General features: G+C 46.0%; 1 protein-coding gene across 1 annotated transcript in view; it reads right to left on the bottom strand.

The window, feature by feature from the left end:
• The window catches only part of LOC130195914 (fibrocystin-L-like), a 62,541-nt gene that overhangs the window by 14,894 nt on the left and 27,317 nt on the right, over nt 1-20,330 (bottom strand). The window contains exons 42-55 of the mRNA XM_056417709.1: nt 9,378-9,534; nt 9,115-9,271; nt 7,819-8,028; nt 5,884-6,013; nt 5,496-5,737; nt 5,275-5,411; nt 4,162-5,191; nt 3,663-3,854; nt 2,843-2,994; nt 2,564-2,723; nt 1,261-1,432; nt 586-674; nt 307-470; nt 95-224 (exon numbers count right to left, since the gene is read on the bottom strand). Coding sequence (XP_056273684.1) covers nt 95-224; nt 307-470; nt 586-674; nt 1,261-1,432; nt 2,564-2,723; nt 2,843-2,994; nt 3,663-3,854; nt 4,162-5,191; nt 5,275-5,411; nt 5,496-5,737; nt 5,884-6,013; nt 7,819-8,028; nt 9,115-9,271; nt 9,378-9,534 — 3,122 coding nt within the window. The remainder of the gene's footprint in view (nt 1-94; nt 225-306; nt 471-585; nt 675-1,260; nt 1,433-2,563; nt 2,724-2,842; nt 2,995-3,662; nt 3,855-4,161; nt 5,192-5,274; nt 5,412-5,495; nt 5,738-5,883; nt 6,014-7,818; nt 8,029-9,114; nt 9,272-9,377; nt 9,535-20,330) is intronic.

The following is a 20,330-nucleotide window of genomic DNA, read 5'->3' on the forward strand; positions in this document are numbered from 1 at the left end:
TTCTTCTTCTATTTTTACCCTATATTGCAAATCACGTCTCAAATATATTCACAATATGTGGAACAATCTAAATGTCCGTGTTGAGTTCTCTCACCCAGGACCTTGGAGCCCTGGTTGGGCCCCTGGGGGAGGGGCCAGTCCGGCGTGAGGTGGTTCCCTCTCAGGCGGATGAGCAGCTGACCCCTGAACGGCTCGTCGTCCCAGCCCGCGATCAGCCGGCCGCCCTGAAACGCCAACGCCCCCCCGCTGAGCATCACCGACACACAAAGTGACACAACACACGCCGCAGAGGACCGGCCCACCGACCTGGATGGAGATGTAGACGGCATCCAGGACCACGGAGCGGTACTGGGGAGCGGCCCGAGACGGTCTGGAGGAGGAGTTGAGGGCGTGATCGGGGATCTCCAGAACCCCGACCACCGTCAGCTTGTTGAGCGGAGGCGTGTCGCCGTCCAGCACCACCCACGTCCCTGAGGGGACGCACCGGTGTTACATCACAACGCGTCCGGTTCAAACAGAGTGTGTGGATGTTGTTGTGTATTTAAAAATGACAATAAACACAAAGAGGCCGTGTGCATCGGTCACCTGAGGGGATGACCACGTCAGCGCCCTCCACGGGGGCCGTGAAGTTGTTCTCAGCTGAGCTGGTCCAGAAGGAGGCGTTAGACCACAGGCTGGAGACACACACACAAACACACACACAGAACCGTTCAGCGTCAACCATCAGAACTATTTCCACTATTATGAATCACAGATATTGTGAACATGTGCTGGTTTTTTTAAACCCGTGTAGCCCCGGAGGGAAAGAAAATTAACACAACGTCAGTAATTCTTTTTCTTCTTCTATTTTTTACCCTCCTTGTTCCTTCTGATTTAAGTTTTTGTTATAAAAAGTGAAAGAGATCTTAAACACCAATAATAATGATAAAAATAGATAGCGCTGAAAAATAAGTATTTTAGCATGTGCTTATGGAGAGAGATGTCTTTATAAGTCTGGAAGGGTTATTTTCAGAATAAAACTGTAATTAACATGTCAATCAAAACCCTCTCGACCAATCACACCCAAAAAATACCGCCTTAATAATGCATCAGTGATAACTCTATAAAATAACACTGACAACTAAACGCTGCTCCTACGTCTAGTACTTGAAGAACATTTGGCTTTGAATACTACTCGTGACACGTTACTTCCTGGTCATGAATACCACGCTGATGTGGGGGGGAGGGTGTGGTGGTGGTGGGGGGGGGGGTTGAACCTACATGAAGTTGTCAGGCCGCTGGGTGGGGAGCGGGGCGAGCGTGGCCGGGGGCGGGGGCGGCGGGGTGATGCAGTCGGGGTAGAAGCAGCGGTACACCTCGAAGTTCACCGCGGTGTCCTTCATGGAGCGGTCCACGCTGGACCGGCGCCGGCGCTGGCTCGTCTTCCCCGACACTGCAGACAAAAGAGTCAGAGCACTGAATGATGTAGGCCGGGATTTAAGACGTAGATAATCATACAAATAACGGGGATAATGAGTGTAGTTTGTTGTCTGTTAAAGGAGAACTATCACGATCATCGTTATTGAAATTCGAAACTTGAAAAGTTTGTTTGTTTTTGTTTTATGTATATATGTATGTGTATGTATGTATGTGTGTGTGTATATGTGTATGTATGTGTGTGTATATATGTATATATATATGTATATACAGGACTGTCTCAGAAAATTAGAATATTGTGATAAAGTTCTTTATTTTCTGTAATGCAATTAAAAAAACAAAAATGTCATGCATTCTGGATTCATTACAAATCAACTGAAATATTGCAAGCCTTTTATTCTTTTAATATTGCTGATTATGGCTTACAGCTTAAGAAAACTCTAAAATCCTATCTCATAAAATTTGAATATTTCCTCAGACCAAGTAAAAAAAAAGATTTATAACAGCAAAACAAAATCAAACATTTGAAAATGTGTTTCCAGGTGTTTCGAGTTAATTAGACAATTCAAGTGATTTGTTTAATACCCTACTAGTATACTTTTTCATGATATTCTAATATTTAGAGATAGGATATTTGAGTTTTCTTAAGCTGTAAGCCATAATCAGCAATATTAAAAGAATAAAAGGCTTGCAATATTTCAGTTGATTTGTAATGAATCCAGAATGCATGACATTTTTGTTTTTTTAATTGCATTACAGAAAATAAAGAACTTTATCACAATATTCTAATTTTCTGAGACAGTCCTGTATATATACATATATATATGGTTCTTTGAAACGTTTTTTTAGAGAAATCATAGGTTAGGGCACTTATAAGCTAAATAGCTTCAGCCTCGACCTTTTCGGTCAGCCACTTTCTTCTTTTGTTGAATTTTGATTGTTGTATATTTTGCTGATTGAAATAAACTAAACTAAACTAAAACTAAATTATTGGGTTCATAACTAGAAAAAAACATACATTTTTGGACACTTTTATCATCCAACAGTCCCGAACCCAAAGTTATTCAATTAACAACGATATGTGTATTTAATATTTAATATTTAAGAAGCTACAGCCGGTCGACGCCGGGCTCCCCGTGCGTCTCACCGATGTATTCCATGTTGTTGGTGGTCTCGTCGAAGTACCAGTCTCCGTTCTCGTTGTCGCTGAAGCTCAGCGGCGCCGCCGAGCCGTTCCTGTCATCGATGACCCTGAAGCGGTCTGGACTCTGGGTGAAGTTGTGGTTGATGATCACATATTGATCCGACTGCGAGAGGGGGAAGCACAGGGTACGGTGAGCGGGCCGAACGCCGGTCTGACTACATGCGCGCGTACGGCGTCGCCCTGATGTGTCACGGCGTGCGCCGCCCGGTGCGTCTCACGTACGCCGAAGCCGTAGAACTTTGCATCGTAGGTGATGTTGGTGATGTGGTCGGCATCTTGGAAGAACCAGTTGTACTTTTGTCCAGAGGGGATCAACGCCATCCAGCCGAGCTTGTGGGTCATCCTCTTCTTCAAATAGGGAACCGCACTGCTGCCTGTAGTTAAAAACAACATCAATATATATTTATATATATATATATCTCCACTATATATATATATCATGTTATATTACAACAGATACATTTGGATCCCCCATTTGGCATTTATAAGATATATATAAACATTTAATACATGTTTTTTTTGGTCTTTTATTATCTGTTTATACATCACACTTAAATATAAATAAATATATATATATAGTATGTGTATGTATATATATATATAGAGTATGTGTATATATATATATATATATATATAATAAATGTTTTATATATATATATGTATATATATATACACTCGCATGCTATATTACAATAGATACTTTTATTTATTTGGATTCCCCATTTAGCATTCTTAAGAGATATATATATAAACATTTAATACATGTTTTCATTGTGATTTAATAACTGTTTATACATCACACTTAAATATATATATATATAATATGAATAATAATAATATTAATAATATGTATATATATATAAATAATATTAATTTGTTTGTGTTATATGCTTTTTATAATCGGTTTCATTATCTTTTTTGCTTCTGCAGGAACAACAATGTAATAACAGAGATCCCCTGCACTTGCCACTAATCACCACTAGAGGTCACCATAGATGTAAAGATGAGTTTCTGCTGCCTCAGTGTCTGTGCGTGTCGGTACCGTGAGCGTTGGTCAAGATGATGTCCTTGGCCTTCAGGGAGGAAGGCGTCGGGTTGTTGAGCGCCAAGCGGTGGAAGGTGACCGTGTGGTCGCACACGGCGCCGGGGAAGCCCACGCTCCACTCTGCGCTCTGGGTACAGTGGGCGGGGTCCAGCAGGGGGCTCATCGGCACCACCTTGTAGTTGATGTTCCCTGAAGACGAGGAATGGAGGGTTCAGTCTCAGGGATGGAGGAGGATTACTACACCGACCTCTCACCGGCATTTGCAGTTCTATGGAGCAGCCAAGCGAGCTGTTTGAGGTCCGACTGACTTTAAAGTATACATTTTAACCGATGACTTCAGCACTGACAGACTTCGGACTGAGTGTTACAGCCAAGGTAGGCATTTATGTTTAATTTGGGCTATTTGATGCCTATTTTATAACAACAGTTTTCTGAAAACGAATTGAGGGAAAGATGAAGCAACGTTGAACAAATGAAGAGCCGAAAGACGGAGTACCTGTGAGGGAGCCATCGGTGTCCACCAGCTGCACCGCATGCTCCCACCTGAAGCCGGCCTTGTTGAAGGAGTTGAAGTACTGGTTCCCGCTGAACCGGACCGACCAGCCGCCGCACCGATCGGGACACGTCCCGTCGATGGCGGCCACGCCGATGGCGGCGCAAGAGCTCCGGTCGAAGTTGACGAACTTGGTGTTCAGGAGGCTCAGGCCGTCGTCCAGCGGCGCGATGACGCCGCGGTGCGTGCAGTAGTCGTCCCCCAGCCCGAGCTCGTCCACGTGGCCCACGATGGTGCAGTTGGACACCGTGGCCCCGTCGGCTTCTCCGAAGCCGCCCACGGCCCACTGCAGGATGCGCTTGGCTTCGATGCCGGCTTTCTCGTTGTTGACCAGCAAGAAGTCCTTGAACTGCACGGCGCCCACGTTGACCCACTCGGCGCCCTTCTCGCAGTTCCAGGCGGTGAGGCCGCGGAAGACGGCGGGCTCGGGGGTCTTGGAGCGGCAGCCGCCGTCCTTCATGGGGTAGTAGTCCTTGAAGATCCAGATGCCGAACCAGCCCTGGGAGTGCACCGTGTTGTTGTAGAACTCCCCGAGGGGAACCTTCTTCTGGCAGATGTTTCCGTCGTAGGACGAGCCGCCGGGGTGCTCGTGCATGCGGTACCAGAACCCGAAGTGGGTGCCGCCCGCGGCGACGTTGTGGCGGATGACGTTGTTGGGGTTGGTGACCCAGTAGGCGGCGGGCGTGACGTCGTCGTTCAGCAGGCTGGTGCTCTGCTTGACGAACACGGCCAGGTTGTACTGCAGCACGTTGCCCGTCTCGATGCCGTCCTCGATGAAGAAGGCCCCGCCCATGATGTCGAAGATCACGTTGTGCTCCACCAGCAGGTGGTGCGTGTTGTGGATGGTCACGGCCCGGTTGAAGGTCCGGTGGATAGCGCAACCACGCACGTATGACTTGCCGGCGACGTCGCCCATGAGATGCCAGTGGATGGGGTAGCGCCCCAGTTTGAAGGCCTGTCCGGCATGGGTGACCTGGAAACACATCACATTTAGTTTTTTTTTACCATCTGAGTGATCAGATCGGCACGATTAGGGGCGGAGAGTAAAATACGTACCTCAACGAATTCCAGTCTGCCGATGGCCAGGTTCTTGTCGGGTGTGGGCGCGTGGAACATGATGCAGCCTCCGAACTGGTCGCTGCCGGTCTCCTCCCCAAACCTCCCTTGGAAACAAGTCTGGGTGCTGAATTCACCTGCAGGCCCGGGACAGAGAGATGTTACCCAAACACGGCGTGTCTCTTCTTCTTCTGCTCTTTAGGTTTAGAAACACGCGGTACCTGAGTTGAAGCCCTCGGGGCAGGCTTCGATGGCTTTGTTCCAGTCTTGGTGCACGGCGCCTCGCACCACGATGTTCCTGGTGAGGAGACCCACCTCGGCTCGGCCCTCGAACACCGTGCCGTCGGGCAGCGTGACGGTCACCCCGAGGTGAGAGTACTCGAGCGGCTCGGTCAGGGTCAGGGTCCGGCCGTCGGCCGACACGGCGGCGATCGTCTTCTGCTCGTTCTCTTTCTGGCTGTGCCTGAAAATGGAAATACATTTTTTAGTTCATCTGGAGTTCCTTTTCTTCTCCACTATGTTTTAATTTCACTACCACCTTATAGTCTTGACTTCTAATCATTGTCTCTTTTTCTGCCTTCGACCACATGCACCAAGTGGAGGCCTCACCTGTGGCCGGTGGAGGCGATGACAATTTCATCTCCGACTTTCCACGTCACCGCCTTCATCAGAGTCAGCGTGACGGAGCCGTTGGCCGCCGTCTCGGCCAGGTGGGTCCAGGTGACGGGGACGGGAATACCTGCAGGGACAGGTGGTCAACAACGACTTGCATCACTAATAATGACATCGCTTCTGGACACGCCACTCAAATGACTGTCTGCTGACTACGTGACATCATGACGTGACATCATGACGTGTCATCATGACTAGGGCTGCAACAACGAATGATAAAATCGATAAAAATCGATTATTAAAATAGTTGGCAACGAATTTCATTATCGATTCGTTGTGTCGCGCGATTATTACGGCGCTCAATAAGTCACGGAGTATAAACAAAGTTGAGTTGAGCGCAGAGCGGCGCAGGAGAAACAAGAGCCGAGGGAGAGAACGCTGCGTTGTGAGAGCCAATCAGAGCTGAGCTGCTCCTCTGTTGATGAATCTAATTGGCTGCTGCTGCTCACGTGGCGCTGGATGCGGAAGTCCTTCACGTAGTCGGAGACATTCACGGAGCTAAGTGCGCCTCCGGGTCACGTTATGAACCCAGACACCAGGGCGCTACATGTCACGACGTGTGTGGCATTTCCACAAGAGTATAACGTAGAAAACGTGGTTATTTATTCCGTGGCGGATAGCGGAACATATTTTTCCATGGAGAAAGGCAACGGAGATAAGCCACGACGCCACTCGCTGTGAGCGCTGCGCTGCGCGTGCAGACAACGTTTAACGGAGCGGAGCAGCGCGTGCGCTCTGATCGCTCTTTTAATGAAGTATCGATACTAAACATATGCTAAATCACACCGTTTTTAACGTACAGGTACTTCGTTAGTATCGCTACACCGTGCAGCATGACAGCAGCAGATGTAGAGGACTAACATTCAAGCTAACCTAACTTCCCAAACGCTGTCGACATCTGAACGCTGATTGGCCGAGACTCGACACGTCTCATCAAAGATGTTTTGTTGCGAAGAGCACCACTTCACATTTTCTCCGCGTCTCACTGCAATCTCAACGGCAGCGGGCCAGGTGAAAAAAATAATAAATCGGAACGCGTCTCTGATATTGTTCAGGGGGCCACATGGGGACCACTGCTCAGGAGAGGAAAGCTGTCAGTCTGTTTGTGACGGTTCATCCACATGCTGACCAGTGAACAGGTTCATCCACATGCTGACCAGTGAACAGGTTCATCCACATGCTGACCAGTGGGTCTCCAGGACCTTTCCATGACTTTAAACCACATTTCCATGATTAAACATTTTGTGAAAACTCTGTCTATACGTGACAAAGTGAGAAGATGTAGTATTTAAACTAACAATGAGAATTCCAAAGCATACCGTATATGTACCGTGTAAATTAACATTTGAATAAAACAAATTTGCATTACTTTTCCAAATATTTTGGGATTTTATTTTTTTCAATTACTTTTCTAGGCCCGCTAATAGCCATTTAAAAATTCCATGACTTTTCCAGGTTTTCCATGACCGTACGGACCCTGTTTTGAATAAAGGGTTGAAAATTAAAGTTTTTTTGTTTTTTTATCCGATTAATCGATTAATCGATAAAATAATCAACCGATTAATCGATTATCAAAATAATCGTTAGTTGCAGCCCTAATTTCATGACGTGTCATCAGGTGCCTTTAGGAACATTTGGGTTACGACTATTTAATGTCACTTCTGCTGGTGGAAGTATTCTGACAGCAATGTACAAATACGTACATACATACATCAATTTAAGTGTTATTTAATCTCACTATAAAAGGTTTTCTTTGGACAAAGCCACGCTAGCTGGTTGCTCTTGTTTCCAGCCTTTGTGCTAAGCTAAGCTAACCATCTTCATATCTTGATATTGATGCTGTCATCTGTCTGAATGTGTGTGTTTCCATACCGTGCAGGTCCAGCACGCCCTCTCTGACACCCAGAGTCTTGGTCCCATAAACCGGTATCTCAGGCGAGCGCAGGTTCCCGTGCAGCGTGATGATGGCTTTGTGCTGGAATGGCGCCCCCTCCTGTCCGATCTGGAGCACTCCGCCATCCGTGATCAGGATGTTTTCTGCCTGCAGCTCGATGTCCGCTTCATCGAACACCAACGTGCCTCCTGAGGACAAAGGGCATTTATTCTATACACAAGGCTTCTTTAAGTTGTTGCATATCATCTTATTGGCACTAGCTACACCAAAACAATACTGAATTCAGAAAATACATACAGATAAAACAAATCTAAATCTAAAAACTCTTTTTAGTTACTCAATCAATTCTCTTTGTCACGTGAAATGATTCATAATGCTATATAATGAATCCATCAATCTATCCATCATTCAATATAATGTATTCATCCATTATTCTATATAATGTATCAATCCATCCATTATCCTATATAATGTATCCCTCCATCAATCCATCCATTATTATATATAATGTATCAATCCATCAATCCATCCATTATTATATATAATGTATCAATCCATCAATCCATCCATTATTCTATATAATGTATCAATCCATCCATTATCCTATATAATGTATCCCTCCATCAATCCATCCATTATTCTATATAATGTATCCCTCCACCAATCCATCCATTATTCTATATAATGTATCAATCCATCCATTATTCTATATTATGTATCCCTCCATCAATCCATCCATTATTCTATATTATGTATCCCTCCATCAATCCATCCATTATTCTATATAATGTATCAATCCATCAATCCATCCATTATTCTATATAATGTATCAATCCATCAATCCATCCATGATTCTATATAATGTATCAATCCATCCATGATCCTGTATAATGTATCCCTCCATCAATCCATCCATTATTCTATATAATGTATCCCTCCATCAATCCATCCATTATTCTATATAATGTATCAATCCATCCATTATTCTATATAATGTATCAATCCATCAATCCATCCATTATTCTATATAATGTATCAATCCATCCATTATCCTGTATAATGTATCCCTCCATAAATCCATCCATTATGATATATAATGTATCAATCCATCCATGATCCTGTATAATGTCTCCATCCCGGCTCCTCTTGCTGTGAGCTGACAGTTCTGAGCCACGCTGCCACCATGCAGCCCACACAGGGTCTCAGGAGCTGCTGTTTCAGTGACGAGTCAGCTAACATGTCCGAACGCCGCCAGGATGAAGTCCTTGAAGTACCTTGAATGAGGAGCATTTTCAGCACCGGGGTGCTGGTGTCCAGCAGGATGGTCTGGCCTTTGGTGATGACGGCGAAGGTGCCCTGCTCGGGTGGAGGCTGGCCGCCCCACGTGAACCTGGACGACCACACGTCCACGTAGAAGAAGTCCGCCTCGTCCTGCAGAAAGAGGCGAATAACAAGCGCGTGTTACAGAGACCCGAGTCTCACGGCATCAGGACAGACCCGGGTCCCTGTGATGAGGCTCAGGACCGTCAGCGCTCACCATCGTGGCGACGCCTCGGTCTCCGATGCTGAGTCGGACTTTGGTTTCCTGAGACTGGCGCTGGGAGTTGGTCACACAGATGACGTGTGTGCTGTTGGTGGACTGAACGTCGCACACGGAGCCCGCGATGGTCACGTTGACTTTGTTTATGTCGGAGCTGTGGAGCGATCAATAGATACATGACATAAATATACATACATACAGGACTGTCTCAGAAAATTAGAATATTGTGATAAAGTTCTTTATTTTCTGTAATGCAATTAAAAAAACAAAAATGTCATGCATTCTGGATTCATTGCAAATCAACTGAAATATTGCAAGCCTTTTATTTTTTTTTATATTGCTGATTATGGCTTACAGCTTAAGAAAACTCTAAAATCCTATCTCATAAAATTTTAATATTTCCTCAGACCAAGTAAAAAAAAAGATTTATAACAGCTGTTAAGAATATATACTCTAGTTAGCCTAGCCTAGTATTGTTTGCATAAATATTATGTGTAAGATGGAAAACACTGAATGAGAGTTGAATACCTCGGCAGGGCACTCTGGTGTCTGAGCTGATCTAAAGAAAGATAACAGTGACACCTAAGGAATGTTGATGTAAACCCCCTTCTGCACTGCACTCATCAAAGAAGATGACTAGAGAAAGAGCTCATTGTATTCATTGTTTAGAAAGAGCAATCACAGTCCTTACCTCATCGGGAGGATAGATAACAAGGGTCCAGATGGGGCCATTTATTCTCCTTCTTAGACACTTTAAACCCTCACTGTCTCTCCACACTGACCCCCCCTTCACCGATCCCCCTCGCACACACACACTCACACGTGGGAAGAAGCCCCCCCGGTGTATGAACGACCTTCGGAGACGATCCAGGCCTCATCCCTGAAAAGATAAGGCCGGAAGGGAATCTTCTTACCAGACAGGGGCCATTATATCAACACATCTGTCCTCTTCTTCACCTCTTCTATTTTACATATATTCATGAGCTGGACACAACATCCAATGAAGGAACGGCAGAGGCAGGAGCTGGCAACAAGAACCAATGAGAAGACACCGCCCCCTTATGCTCCTGTCCAATCAGAACTGTCCTTATCATTCTATTTAAGATGGCCGCTCACTCTGAGACTCCATCCCTTTTGCAGCCCTGAAGCCATTGGTGTCAGGTTTGGATTTGGGTCCATGCGCATGAATTGTCTATTTTGTATCTTGATTTTGAATAAACGCTTTATAGATTTAAAGTAAAAGTCTGTTGCTATTTCTTCCAGTGAGTCCTGTCCAGGTGGTGTGTCGATTTCCAACTCTAACAAATGGTAGCAAGAGAATGGTTGTGAAATCCGGTCCAGAAGACCTGAGAAGGACGAGCACGAGAGACCCCCGGACGGACCACTGCGTTCAAGGCCCACTCCAAGAACCCTGATCAAAACACCGGTGTACAAAATAAGGTAGGACTGAACCTATTCATTTAAATCAGTCAGATTGAATACTCTAAATTTGATCAGGAGTATTGGAAGTGAGTATTGAAACTGCAAAATTGTTTGACTTGATTTTAATAGAAATAAAGCGTAAAAAGGGAAATCACGATACAGTTTGACACTAAAGTCCTCTAATAGAAGAGAGGCCGCGGGTAACGTTGGAGAGTCGGCCCCAAAGGAACCGGGGTCACAGTTTAAAGTCCTCTAATAGAAGAGAGGGTAACGTTGGAGAGTCGGCCCCAAAGGAACCGGGTCGCGTAGTTTAAAGTCCTCTAATAGAAGAGAGCCCGGGTAACGTTGGAGAGTCGGCCCGAAAGGAACCGGGGTCGCGTAGTTTAAAGTCCTCTAATAGAAGAGAGGCCGGCGGGTAACGTTGGAGAGTCGGCCCCCAAAGGAACCGGGGTCGCGTAGTTTAAAGTCCTCTAATAGAAGAGAGGCCGGCGGGTAACGTTGGAGAGTCGGCCCCCAAAGGAACCGGGGTCGCGTAGTTTAAAGTCCTCTAATAGAAGAGAGGCCGGCGGGTAACGTTGGAGAGTCGGCCCCCAAAGGAACCGGGGTCGCGTAGGAATTAAACACATGTGTATGCATAAACTGTGAATGAATGTTGAATACCGGTGGTGAATACATGTTGTCAAAGTGGGATCAACAGAGCAGAGTCGAAACCTCACGGTGTCAACGCAAGCTCTAGCCTGTTGAATTTCACGAGTGATAAATAAGGATTTATTGTTTTGAAAGGCACGCTGCCGAGTAAAGAACACATTGTATGGCGATTATGTACTACGTTTAAAAGCAGTTACGAGTTTGAGATTGAGGAGGATACGGAGAAACAAAGAGGTAACTCCGCTTAAAAAAGAGCAGAAAACGTAAACAAGGAGGGGGAGAGGAGGAGACGAGCGGCTGCGCGTCCCCGCGGAGCGCACGCGCCGTCACAGACAGAGAAGCCCCGCCCCTACCCACTTAGCGGCGCGCGCAGCTCCAGCAGGCTCCCTGAGCGAGCTAAAGTTGAGAGCCACAGTGACAAGAGAATTCCTTTTAAAGATAAGATATAGTGTTGGGTTTACTATTGGTTTTGAGAAACAATAGTGGTTATTATTACAGTAATGCCGTCCGGCGTACGAGTAATTGATTTCCCATCACTGTTTTAGTACTGAGTTTTTATTTGTTTATCTTTTTTGATTGACAGTTTTAGAGAATAGTGTTGGGTTTACTGTTTTTGGGAAAAGACAGTGGTTATTATTACAGTAAAGCCGTTAGGCGTACGAGTAATTGATTTCTCAAACACCGTTTCAAAACTGAGGTTTTTATTTTAGTCGGTTTCAAAGGATAGTTTTGGGTTTACTGTTTTTGAGAAAAGACAGTGGTTATTATTACAGTCGTCCGTTGGACGTACGAGTAATCAATTTCTCATGAGCTGTTAAGAAACTGACACCTATGTATGCGATGTGCAAATGTTTTGTTTTTTCCCCATAAGCTGATAGTGTGTGAACATCACCTTTCTTTACCTATGTATGCGATGTGCAAATGTTTTGTTTTTTCCCCATAAGCTGATAGAGTGTGTGAACATCACCTTTCTTTCTGAAACATAGTTTTTTAATAAATACGTATTTTTAATATTAACAGAAAACGGACATTTGCAGATACCCAGATAAAGATAAAAGAACACAACAACACATAATGACGAGCCCACCCATAGGAGAGATGACAGTGCGAGATTGGTTGAAAGAACGAGTGAAGGACAGAGCAGGCCTGAAGTGGGCAGAAGTAAGCAAAGTATTCAAAAGAGTAGAAGGAAGTTGGATACAAAGGGGATGGTTAAGACCAAACAATTCTCTCCCCAATGAGGAAGAAAGAGAAAGCATGAGGAAAAGCATAGACAAGGATGTAGAAGATGCAAAAGACAGATATAACCAGATAAAAAAGGGTGTGAGCACAAGTTCAACCCGTAAAAAGGCTGAAGTAGAAATAACAGAGGCTGAGGAAGAGAAGCAGGTCAAACAATGGGCCGTCGAGGAACTGGAACGTAAAACAAAATCCATAAGAGACGGCAGGGTAGAGAAAGCTCAGCAGCAGGACAGCAGGTTATACCCAAACCTAAAGAACACTGATCTAAAAATAGACAGCAGAGCAGGCCCGACAGCGCCTCCATCATATCATTCAAGCAACCCATTCATACAGATGCCGGTAATAGAAGTGGCAGATGGAGGACTAAAGGCCTCCATCTCAGGCATCGTAACACTGAATGCAGTGCAGGGACAGGTGAATGCAGACTTTAAATCCAGAACCCCAGATGACAATGAGAGACTAAGCGACTTGTCAGGGACAACAGAAGGACTGGAAGACATGACTGGACATACAGAAAAAACACTAAGTAACCAACAAGCACAAGGTGAGCGTGAACAGAGAGCCCTCCTTCAAACAGGCACAAGCCATCCAATCACACAGCACACTAGCACACCAACAACAGTCGAGGTTGAGAGAGAAAAGCTGGCCAAAAACAATAGAGAACGCCTCCAGAGGAGACACAGCTTAGACGAGGAGCCTGAACCGCGCCAAGGCCTCACAGGAGAGATGCTGACCTTAATGATAGAAGAACTTGATAGACAGGAAAGAGAGAGAGAAATCAGAGGAAAAAGAGACAGTCAGCAGAAATCAGATAGTGACAGAAACAAAAGTGACGAAACTAGGTCAGCAGAGGGAGACAGTGAGCCAGAAGAGCATGATGACCAGCCTAGAGCAGGTGACACACCACTAGGAAAAGCTGTCAGCTACAATGTGTGCGGCAGACTTGAACTCTCTCCTCCCACTAACACCTCCCCCCTCAGAACCAGGTCAGGTCATCAGTATGGAAGAAGCCGCTCGCAGGGCGCACCTGTCTATAGGGACCCCATTTTTCCTGACCTTTCACCTGTCAGACAACTCCCTTTGGTGCAAGCCCCCGGGCATGCCGCTGGGGTCATGGATTATGTTCCATACTCACCCGTAGACACAACAGCAGTACTGACAACATTACCCCCCCCGATGAACGGGGCTGATGAGTGGATTGCAGCACTTAAAGTGGCCATTACTGGAACAGACTTGGCTCTAGGTGACTTTCGCCGCTTTCTGGCAGGATGTGTGGGTGAAGCAGCCGCACAAACAATTTGGGAAAAGATAGGGATTACAGAGAACCACCCACATAACATGATTCAGAATAGATTCCAAGAAGCACTCTACGGAGCATTACGAGGAAAATACCCCAGTAAACACACAGCTACCGCAGTCGAGGATTTTTCCTGGAACACAAAAGAGTCCCCAGTTGCATTTATGGCCCGGAGTGAAGCCGTATGGAGAAAGGCATTTGGAGAGGAACATACACAAACACCCCCAACCAGAAAGATGTATCGAGCCATGGTCATTAAGGGACTGCCAGACACCGTGCAGGCTCAGCTAAAGAATGTAGTGAGACTAAAAATTTTGTCCCAGGAAGTGTGGACTGATAATGTAATGCACTTCCTAGAAAGCGTAGCTCCAGAGGTCCCAGAGCCCACTAATGCAGAAACTCTAAAGTTAGAGCTACTGAGACTACAGATTCAAAATGAAAAGAAAATCGCAGCAGATAACACTAAAATAGCCAAAGATGACAAAGTACAGAAGCAGCTGGTAGCCACACAAGAACAGTTAGCAAGTGTATTGGGATCCATGCAGGAAGATCCAAAAATAGCTCCTGTCATGCTGGCAGTACAACAACAAGAAGCCCCCCTCCCTCCTTTCTACCCTCCCCAACCCACATGGTCCCCACAGATGATTCCCCAGCCATTGAATAACGGATGGTACAGACAGACTGACAACACACAACACCATGACAACTCCAACTATGTACCTGGTAGAGGAGGCAGGACAACAGACCCATACAATTGTTACATATGTGAGGAGCCAGGGCACTTTGCCAGAGACTGTAAGAGGCCAAGAGGTAACTATTATGGAAAAGGTGGCAGAGGAAGGGGAGGAGGAAGAAGATACAGAGGAAGAAGTTATGAAGGACCTGGAGGTTACAATGGACCCCAGGGAGCCCCTGTTCAACAACAACAGCCCCCCTCCTTGGAGCCAGCTCAGCAGCAACATTCCCCACAACAGACCCACATCTGACACTGACTAATTTACGACCCACTATGACATACTTCACTGTCATAGACTTGGCGAATGCATTCTTTTCCATACCTCTGGCGGTTGAAAGTCAACCCTATTTTGCATTTACACATGATGGTAAACGCTACACCTACTCTGTGTTACCACAAGGATACAGGGACTCCCCCGGTCTGTGCAACAAAGCACTGAAGGAACATTTGTCTGTTCTAACGATCCCAGCAGGTGTTGTGTTAATTCAGTATGTTGACGACCTACTGCTAGCGGCAGAAAAAGCTGAGCTGTGTCTGGACATGACCCTGGCGCTCTTGACCCTATTATCAGATAAGGGCTACAAAGTCAAAAGAGAAAAAGTGCAGTGCTGCAGACGACAGGTTACCTTTCTAGGCAGACAGATTTCAGCAGAAGGACTCACTATAACTAACAGCCAAAGAAAACATCCTACACCACACCAAGCCACAGACAGTCGCAGAAATGCTCTCATTTCTCGGCCTAACTGGTTACAGCCGTTCACATGTACCAGACTACACAGGAGCGACAGCCCCCCTAAGGGACATAGTGCGCATTGCAGGTCCAAAAAAAACATGACAGCCACCTTGGATTGGACATCAGAGGCCTCAGAGGCCTTTTCGCATGACTGAACAGTTTTTAGGTTATCAATAGAATCATCAGTGACTGTGACCATACAGACCGAACTGAAAGGGATAGTAGGACTAAAGTACATGAACTTCTATGACTTAGAAGCTCAGGTCAGACGACAAACAGATAAAAATAAACAGCAGAGAAAAGATGACCTGACCAAAGCAGAAGTAAATGGCACAAGCCACGGTGCAGCAGACTGCAGCACAACTACATGGACCTTAAGTCCTGTATAGTCTGTATCCAGCTCCTCCTCCAAATCCATAAGCACTGATCTATCAACAGCCACAGCAAGCCACGTTTGCACCGCTTCAAGTTTAGTTCCCTCAAACCTTATGTCCCACAACAGGTGGGTCAGCAGCCCATAAATGGGGCCCATAACAGAGATAATATGCATAAAAGAAGCCCGCTCAGGAGTAAGAGGAGTAACTACTGGGGCAACGGAGGCTTTAGACGAGCATTAATAATTTTTAATTATAGTCAGGCTGGACATTGGGCTAATTTTTGTCCTAATCCACCACAGGGTTAGCAGGCTCAGTCAGAACCACTTCAGTACTCTCATAATGTCTAAACCCCGCCATAACAAGCACCCAACACATAGCCACAGCCACAAGGTAACTGTGATCCACGGCACCAGGCCCGGACCAGAGACACAAAATTAGGCGTGCCCAGATCCAACAGCTGACAGCGAACTGTACTCACTGAACAGAAGTGTGCCACACCCACTCGCCACCCAATGATTCAACTGGAGACTAAAGAGACACTGAACAGGAAGCAAAGGGTCCGGTGGGACAGAGTAGATGATGATGACATCACACCTCTGCATGACAACAGCCAGCAGTGGAGACTTTGGTTCAAAGTCCTGCATCCCTACTCGCCACCAGGGGACCAAAGACATTGTGCCCTTAACTCCTCCTTGATACAAGATGAGATCTGAGATCCTGAGGGACTGCCTGCAACACGAGATTGAGGTTCATGAAGACCCAACTGTGGAGGCTTGGAGATCTATGCACTGAACAAAGAGTAGCAGCGGCCGGTGAATGAACACCAGAGTTGCAGATTGAATGCAGTCGTTGACACCGCAGCTCCACATCACAGTGTTTGTCCAGAGTGGAGGCACAGAGAAGAACAATGGTGAAAGCAGAGGCTGATGCTACGGACTGGGTGCACAAACAAAATGAACACTTGCATTACTCCACATTTGAGAACATGTAAAGAACTGCACACACATCGGAGGTCCAGTTAATATTAGAGACACATGCTTAGATACACACATAGTAGAGAACACTGATCATGGGGATACTGACAACATGCTTAACTTATTTTTCAGACATTTTTAGGACTGAAGGGTGAACTGATGTGTGACTGATTCTGATAGCTCCCATAGAGGTAGAGTTAAAACTGCGTGCGATTCTAATTTAATCATCACCAGCATCCCTTAAGGATGGAACAGACTAGATATATTTTTTAAATCATAGAATGGTTGTTATAGGAAGGTGTACTGGAGAGGACGAGGGCTCCCTGGAATACATTAATTAATTAAATTTCGTAAAACTTGGAAAATGGGCCTTGATTTGGGGCCAATAAATAAATGTGTAACCCGTTCTTTAATAATTAGGCCGACTTATTATGACATTCCTTACCCAAGCACAATGATGACGCTGTGAGTTCAGACAAGACATGGTTCTCCTGCATTGATTGACAGACGCAAGCATTTTTATTTTATTTCTCTCTTTTCTTCTAGAGGTTGACTGTTTATTAAGATTATTATTATTGAAAAGGACGGATTTAGGAATTCCATCCTATTTCAAAAGAGGGATAGAAGCACACAACAATCTATGTTGAGGACAGACTATTGAGAGGAGGGCCAGACAAGTACAGACTAATAGATCAGATATCAGCAGGTTTAGAATCAGGGACTCCAGAGAATCATAAAAATAATTTTTTGAAATCATAAATATGCTTGATAAATGAAAAGATGCAATCTTATTTGTGTTCCTTCCATAGTTGTGGTGATAGTAGATGGGGTTCAACGTCGACTGATTCGAAGAAGAGCCGCCACTCCTGTACACATAACTTGCGAGTGTTTGATCACACCCCATATAGTGCACACATGCACACACTCAAGGTACAGAGTTACAAGACGCATCAGGTCCGACAACGGAACACATTTTAACAACAAACTGCTGGGGAAAGTTGATATGCACTGGGCATAACCTACAAGTTTGGGTCTATATATATCACCCTCAGTCTCAAGGATTGGTCGAGAGAGCCAATCAAATGATTAAAAGGAAAATGTGCGAAGGCGCTTCCACTAGGTACTGATGACCATGAGAGCAGTACCAGGGGGGAAGACGTCAACAAGTGAGTTGTTAACAGGAAGAAGTATGCCAGAGCCACCCAGAGATGGAGGTCATATGCCACCTCTGGATGTCTGTAAAATTGAAATGTCAGAATACATAAAAGCTCTAATTTCTCTCTCACCAAAAGCTCTCTCAAACCAGGTTGTTCGAGCCCAGACGATCGATCAGGAGGCAGCAGAGCCAACCAAAGTAAAAGTAGGTGACTGGGTCAGGGTCAGGGTTCACAAGAGGAAGTGGACTGAGCCTAGGTGGACTGGTCTGTACGAAGTGAAGGAGGTTACTTCACACATGGTCCAGGTCAAGGGTAAGGCAGAGGCACCTTGACACCACCTGACACATTGTGCCCCAGCCACCTGTCCAACAGGGACATTGACAGAAACACAATCAGATCGAAAAATGTTGATGCCACAGAGGTCGTTCCGTAGGTGTATCGGGGATCCTGATAGCCCTGCTAGAAGGCCCCCCCGCAAACCACTATAGGAACGGCTGGAAGTCAAACCAACACCTACAAGAAGTTGAGAAATATTTCTAGAGAGCACATTCACACGGAGCAGTCTATTGCCCAATCACAGGTGATAGTCGCGAGAGCTAATCAACAATTGAAGCAATTGAGACAATGATGGCTAAATTATCCTCAGAGGAGGGAGAACATTTCTCTCCCATGAGTTATTGACATGAAGACCCATGCGGGGTCTACAAAGAGTTAGGAGACAGTCCTAGACTTGACATATTTCAGAGAAAATTCTGGGGAAAAATAATAACTGACCAGATCTAAGTTTTTCTCCAAATAGGTTGCTGAAGCCCAATAGGAGCCAGCTGATGAGTCATCAGTGGAACCAGGTGACTGGGTAAGACTCGAGGTTCACATGGGAAGTGGACTGAGCCCAGGTGGACAGGGTGTTTTGAAGTCATAGGACTTCACAGCGCCCTCCAGGTGAGAGGCTTCACCAAGAGAGGAGCACCGTATAACACATTGTACATTTGCAGATCAGCTGTTCACTGTGTGAGACTTGCCATTAGCTGCACCACCAGGTGCGACTGTTTGTTTTCCCATGATGCTTTCAAGGCACGAGAGAGGAGGGTGCTGGACGAATACCTGCCTGCTATCAGATCCTAGTAGGATTTGAATATTTCTATGCCCTAGTCAAGGGCCACAGATAGGATCAATTACGTTTATCATAACCAGTAAAGATAAATAAAGTTAGATTGGATTGGATAAGTAATTGAGACTCTGTTGGACGACGGATGGCCATTTAATAGATGATTCCTCCCACACGGGGTGAGAAGCTGTTCCTCCGACTCAGTTAAAGATTGCGAATTCAAGCCTAGAAAGTATTAGATACTTATTAAATATAGAAATTAAAATACAATTTTTCATAGTCAAGTGTCACATTCTATATAGAGCCGGCCTAGTGGCTGTTGTGTTGTGTTTTCTCATTCTCTTCAAACAGCTACACCTGACGCTCCAGCATCGACCTCCATCGTGTGCTGACTGCCTGCTGTGAGGACCTGCCATGAGGAGCTGCCCACAGGAGCATCGGACACCATCATCACCCGGCTGAGAGACTGAGGAGCCAATGAAGAGCACGCTCTACCACCCACGATGCTGCCCATGAGAGTCATGTCGAATCCAGGACCCATGCGACACCAGTGGAAGAAGAACAACAAGCCCGACCAGGACGATCCGGACGAGATCAAGTTCGAGACCACCGGATAAAGACCCGACGACAGCCATGGACAACGTTGACCCGCAGGAAGCAGACATCACAGACGAGGACCAGGAGTACCAGGAGGACGCAGACGACGTCACAGAGAAAGACGCAGACTACATCACAGACGAGGACCAGGATGACGCCAACGATGATGTCGGAGACCAGGACGAGGCAGACGACTTTGACCCAGCCAGGGTTGAAGCAGAGGGAATGCAGCGGGGACAGGATCATCGACCGGTTTTCAGGCTGCCAGCCTGCACCCCATCATCGACCATCAGAGTGGAAGACCCTGGCCAGCCTAATCACCCTCAATTTCACCTCTTTCCTTCCACACCCACACATTACAGATTCAATACATGCAGACCCTGTGACTTCCCCGAGATCGAAGAGTTAGATGGGTGGGTCGGAGTGCCACACGACAGGAGCCACGCCCCTATTCCCATCCCGAACCGAAGGAGACTCTCACCTAGAGAAGCAGGTATCAAGACAGAGCCACTGTACGCGATATGGCACGAGAATTATCAGTACCTACAACGCTGGGCTATCACACATCCCTTTTTCACTGGTTACCCTCCCGCAAACAGTCTCACAGGGTTGCAGATCCTATGGGATCTCAGTTTAGGTCACGCCCGGAAGGACAAACT

The sequence above is a fragment of the Pseudoliparis swirei genome, chromosome 1, assembly GCF_029220125.1.
Source record: "Pseudoliparis swirei isolate HS2019 ecotype Mariana Trench chromosome 1, NWPU_hadal_v1, whole genome shotgun sequence".
Lineage (NCBI taxonomy): Eukaryota > Metazoa > Chordata > Actinopteri > Perciformes > Liparidae > Pseudoliparis > Pseudoliparis swirei.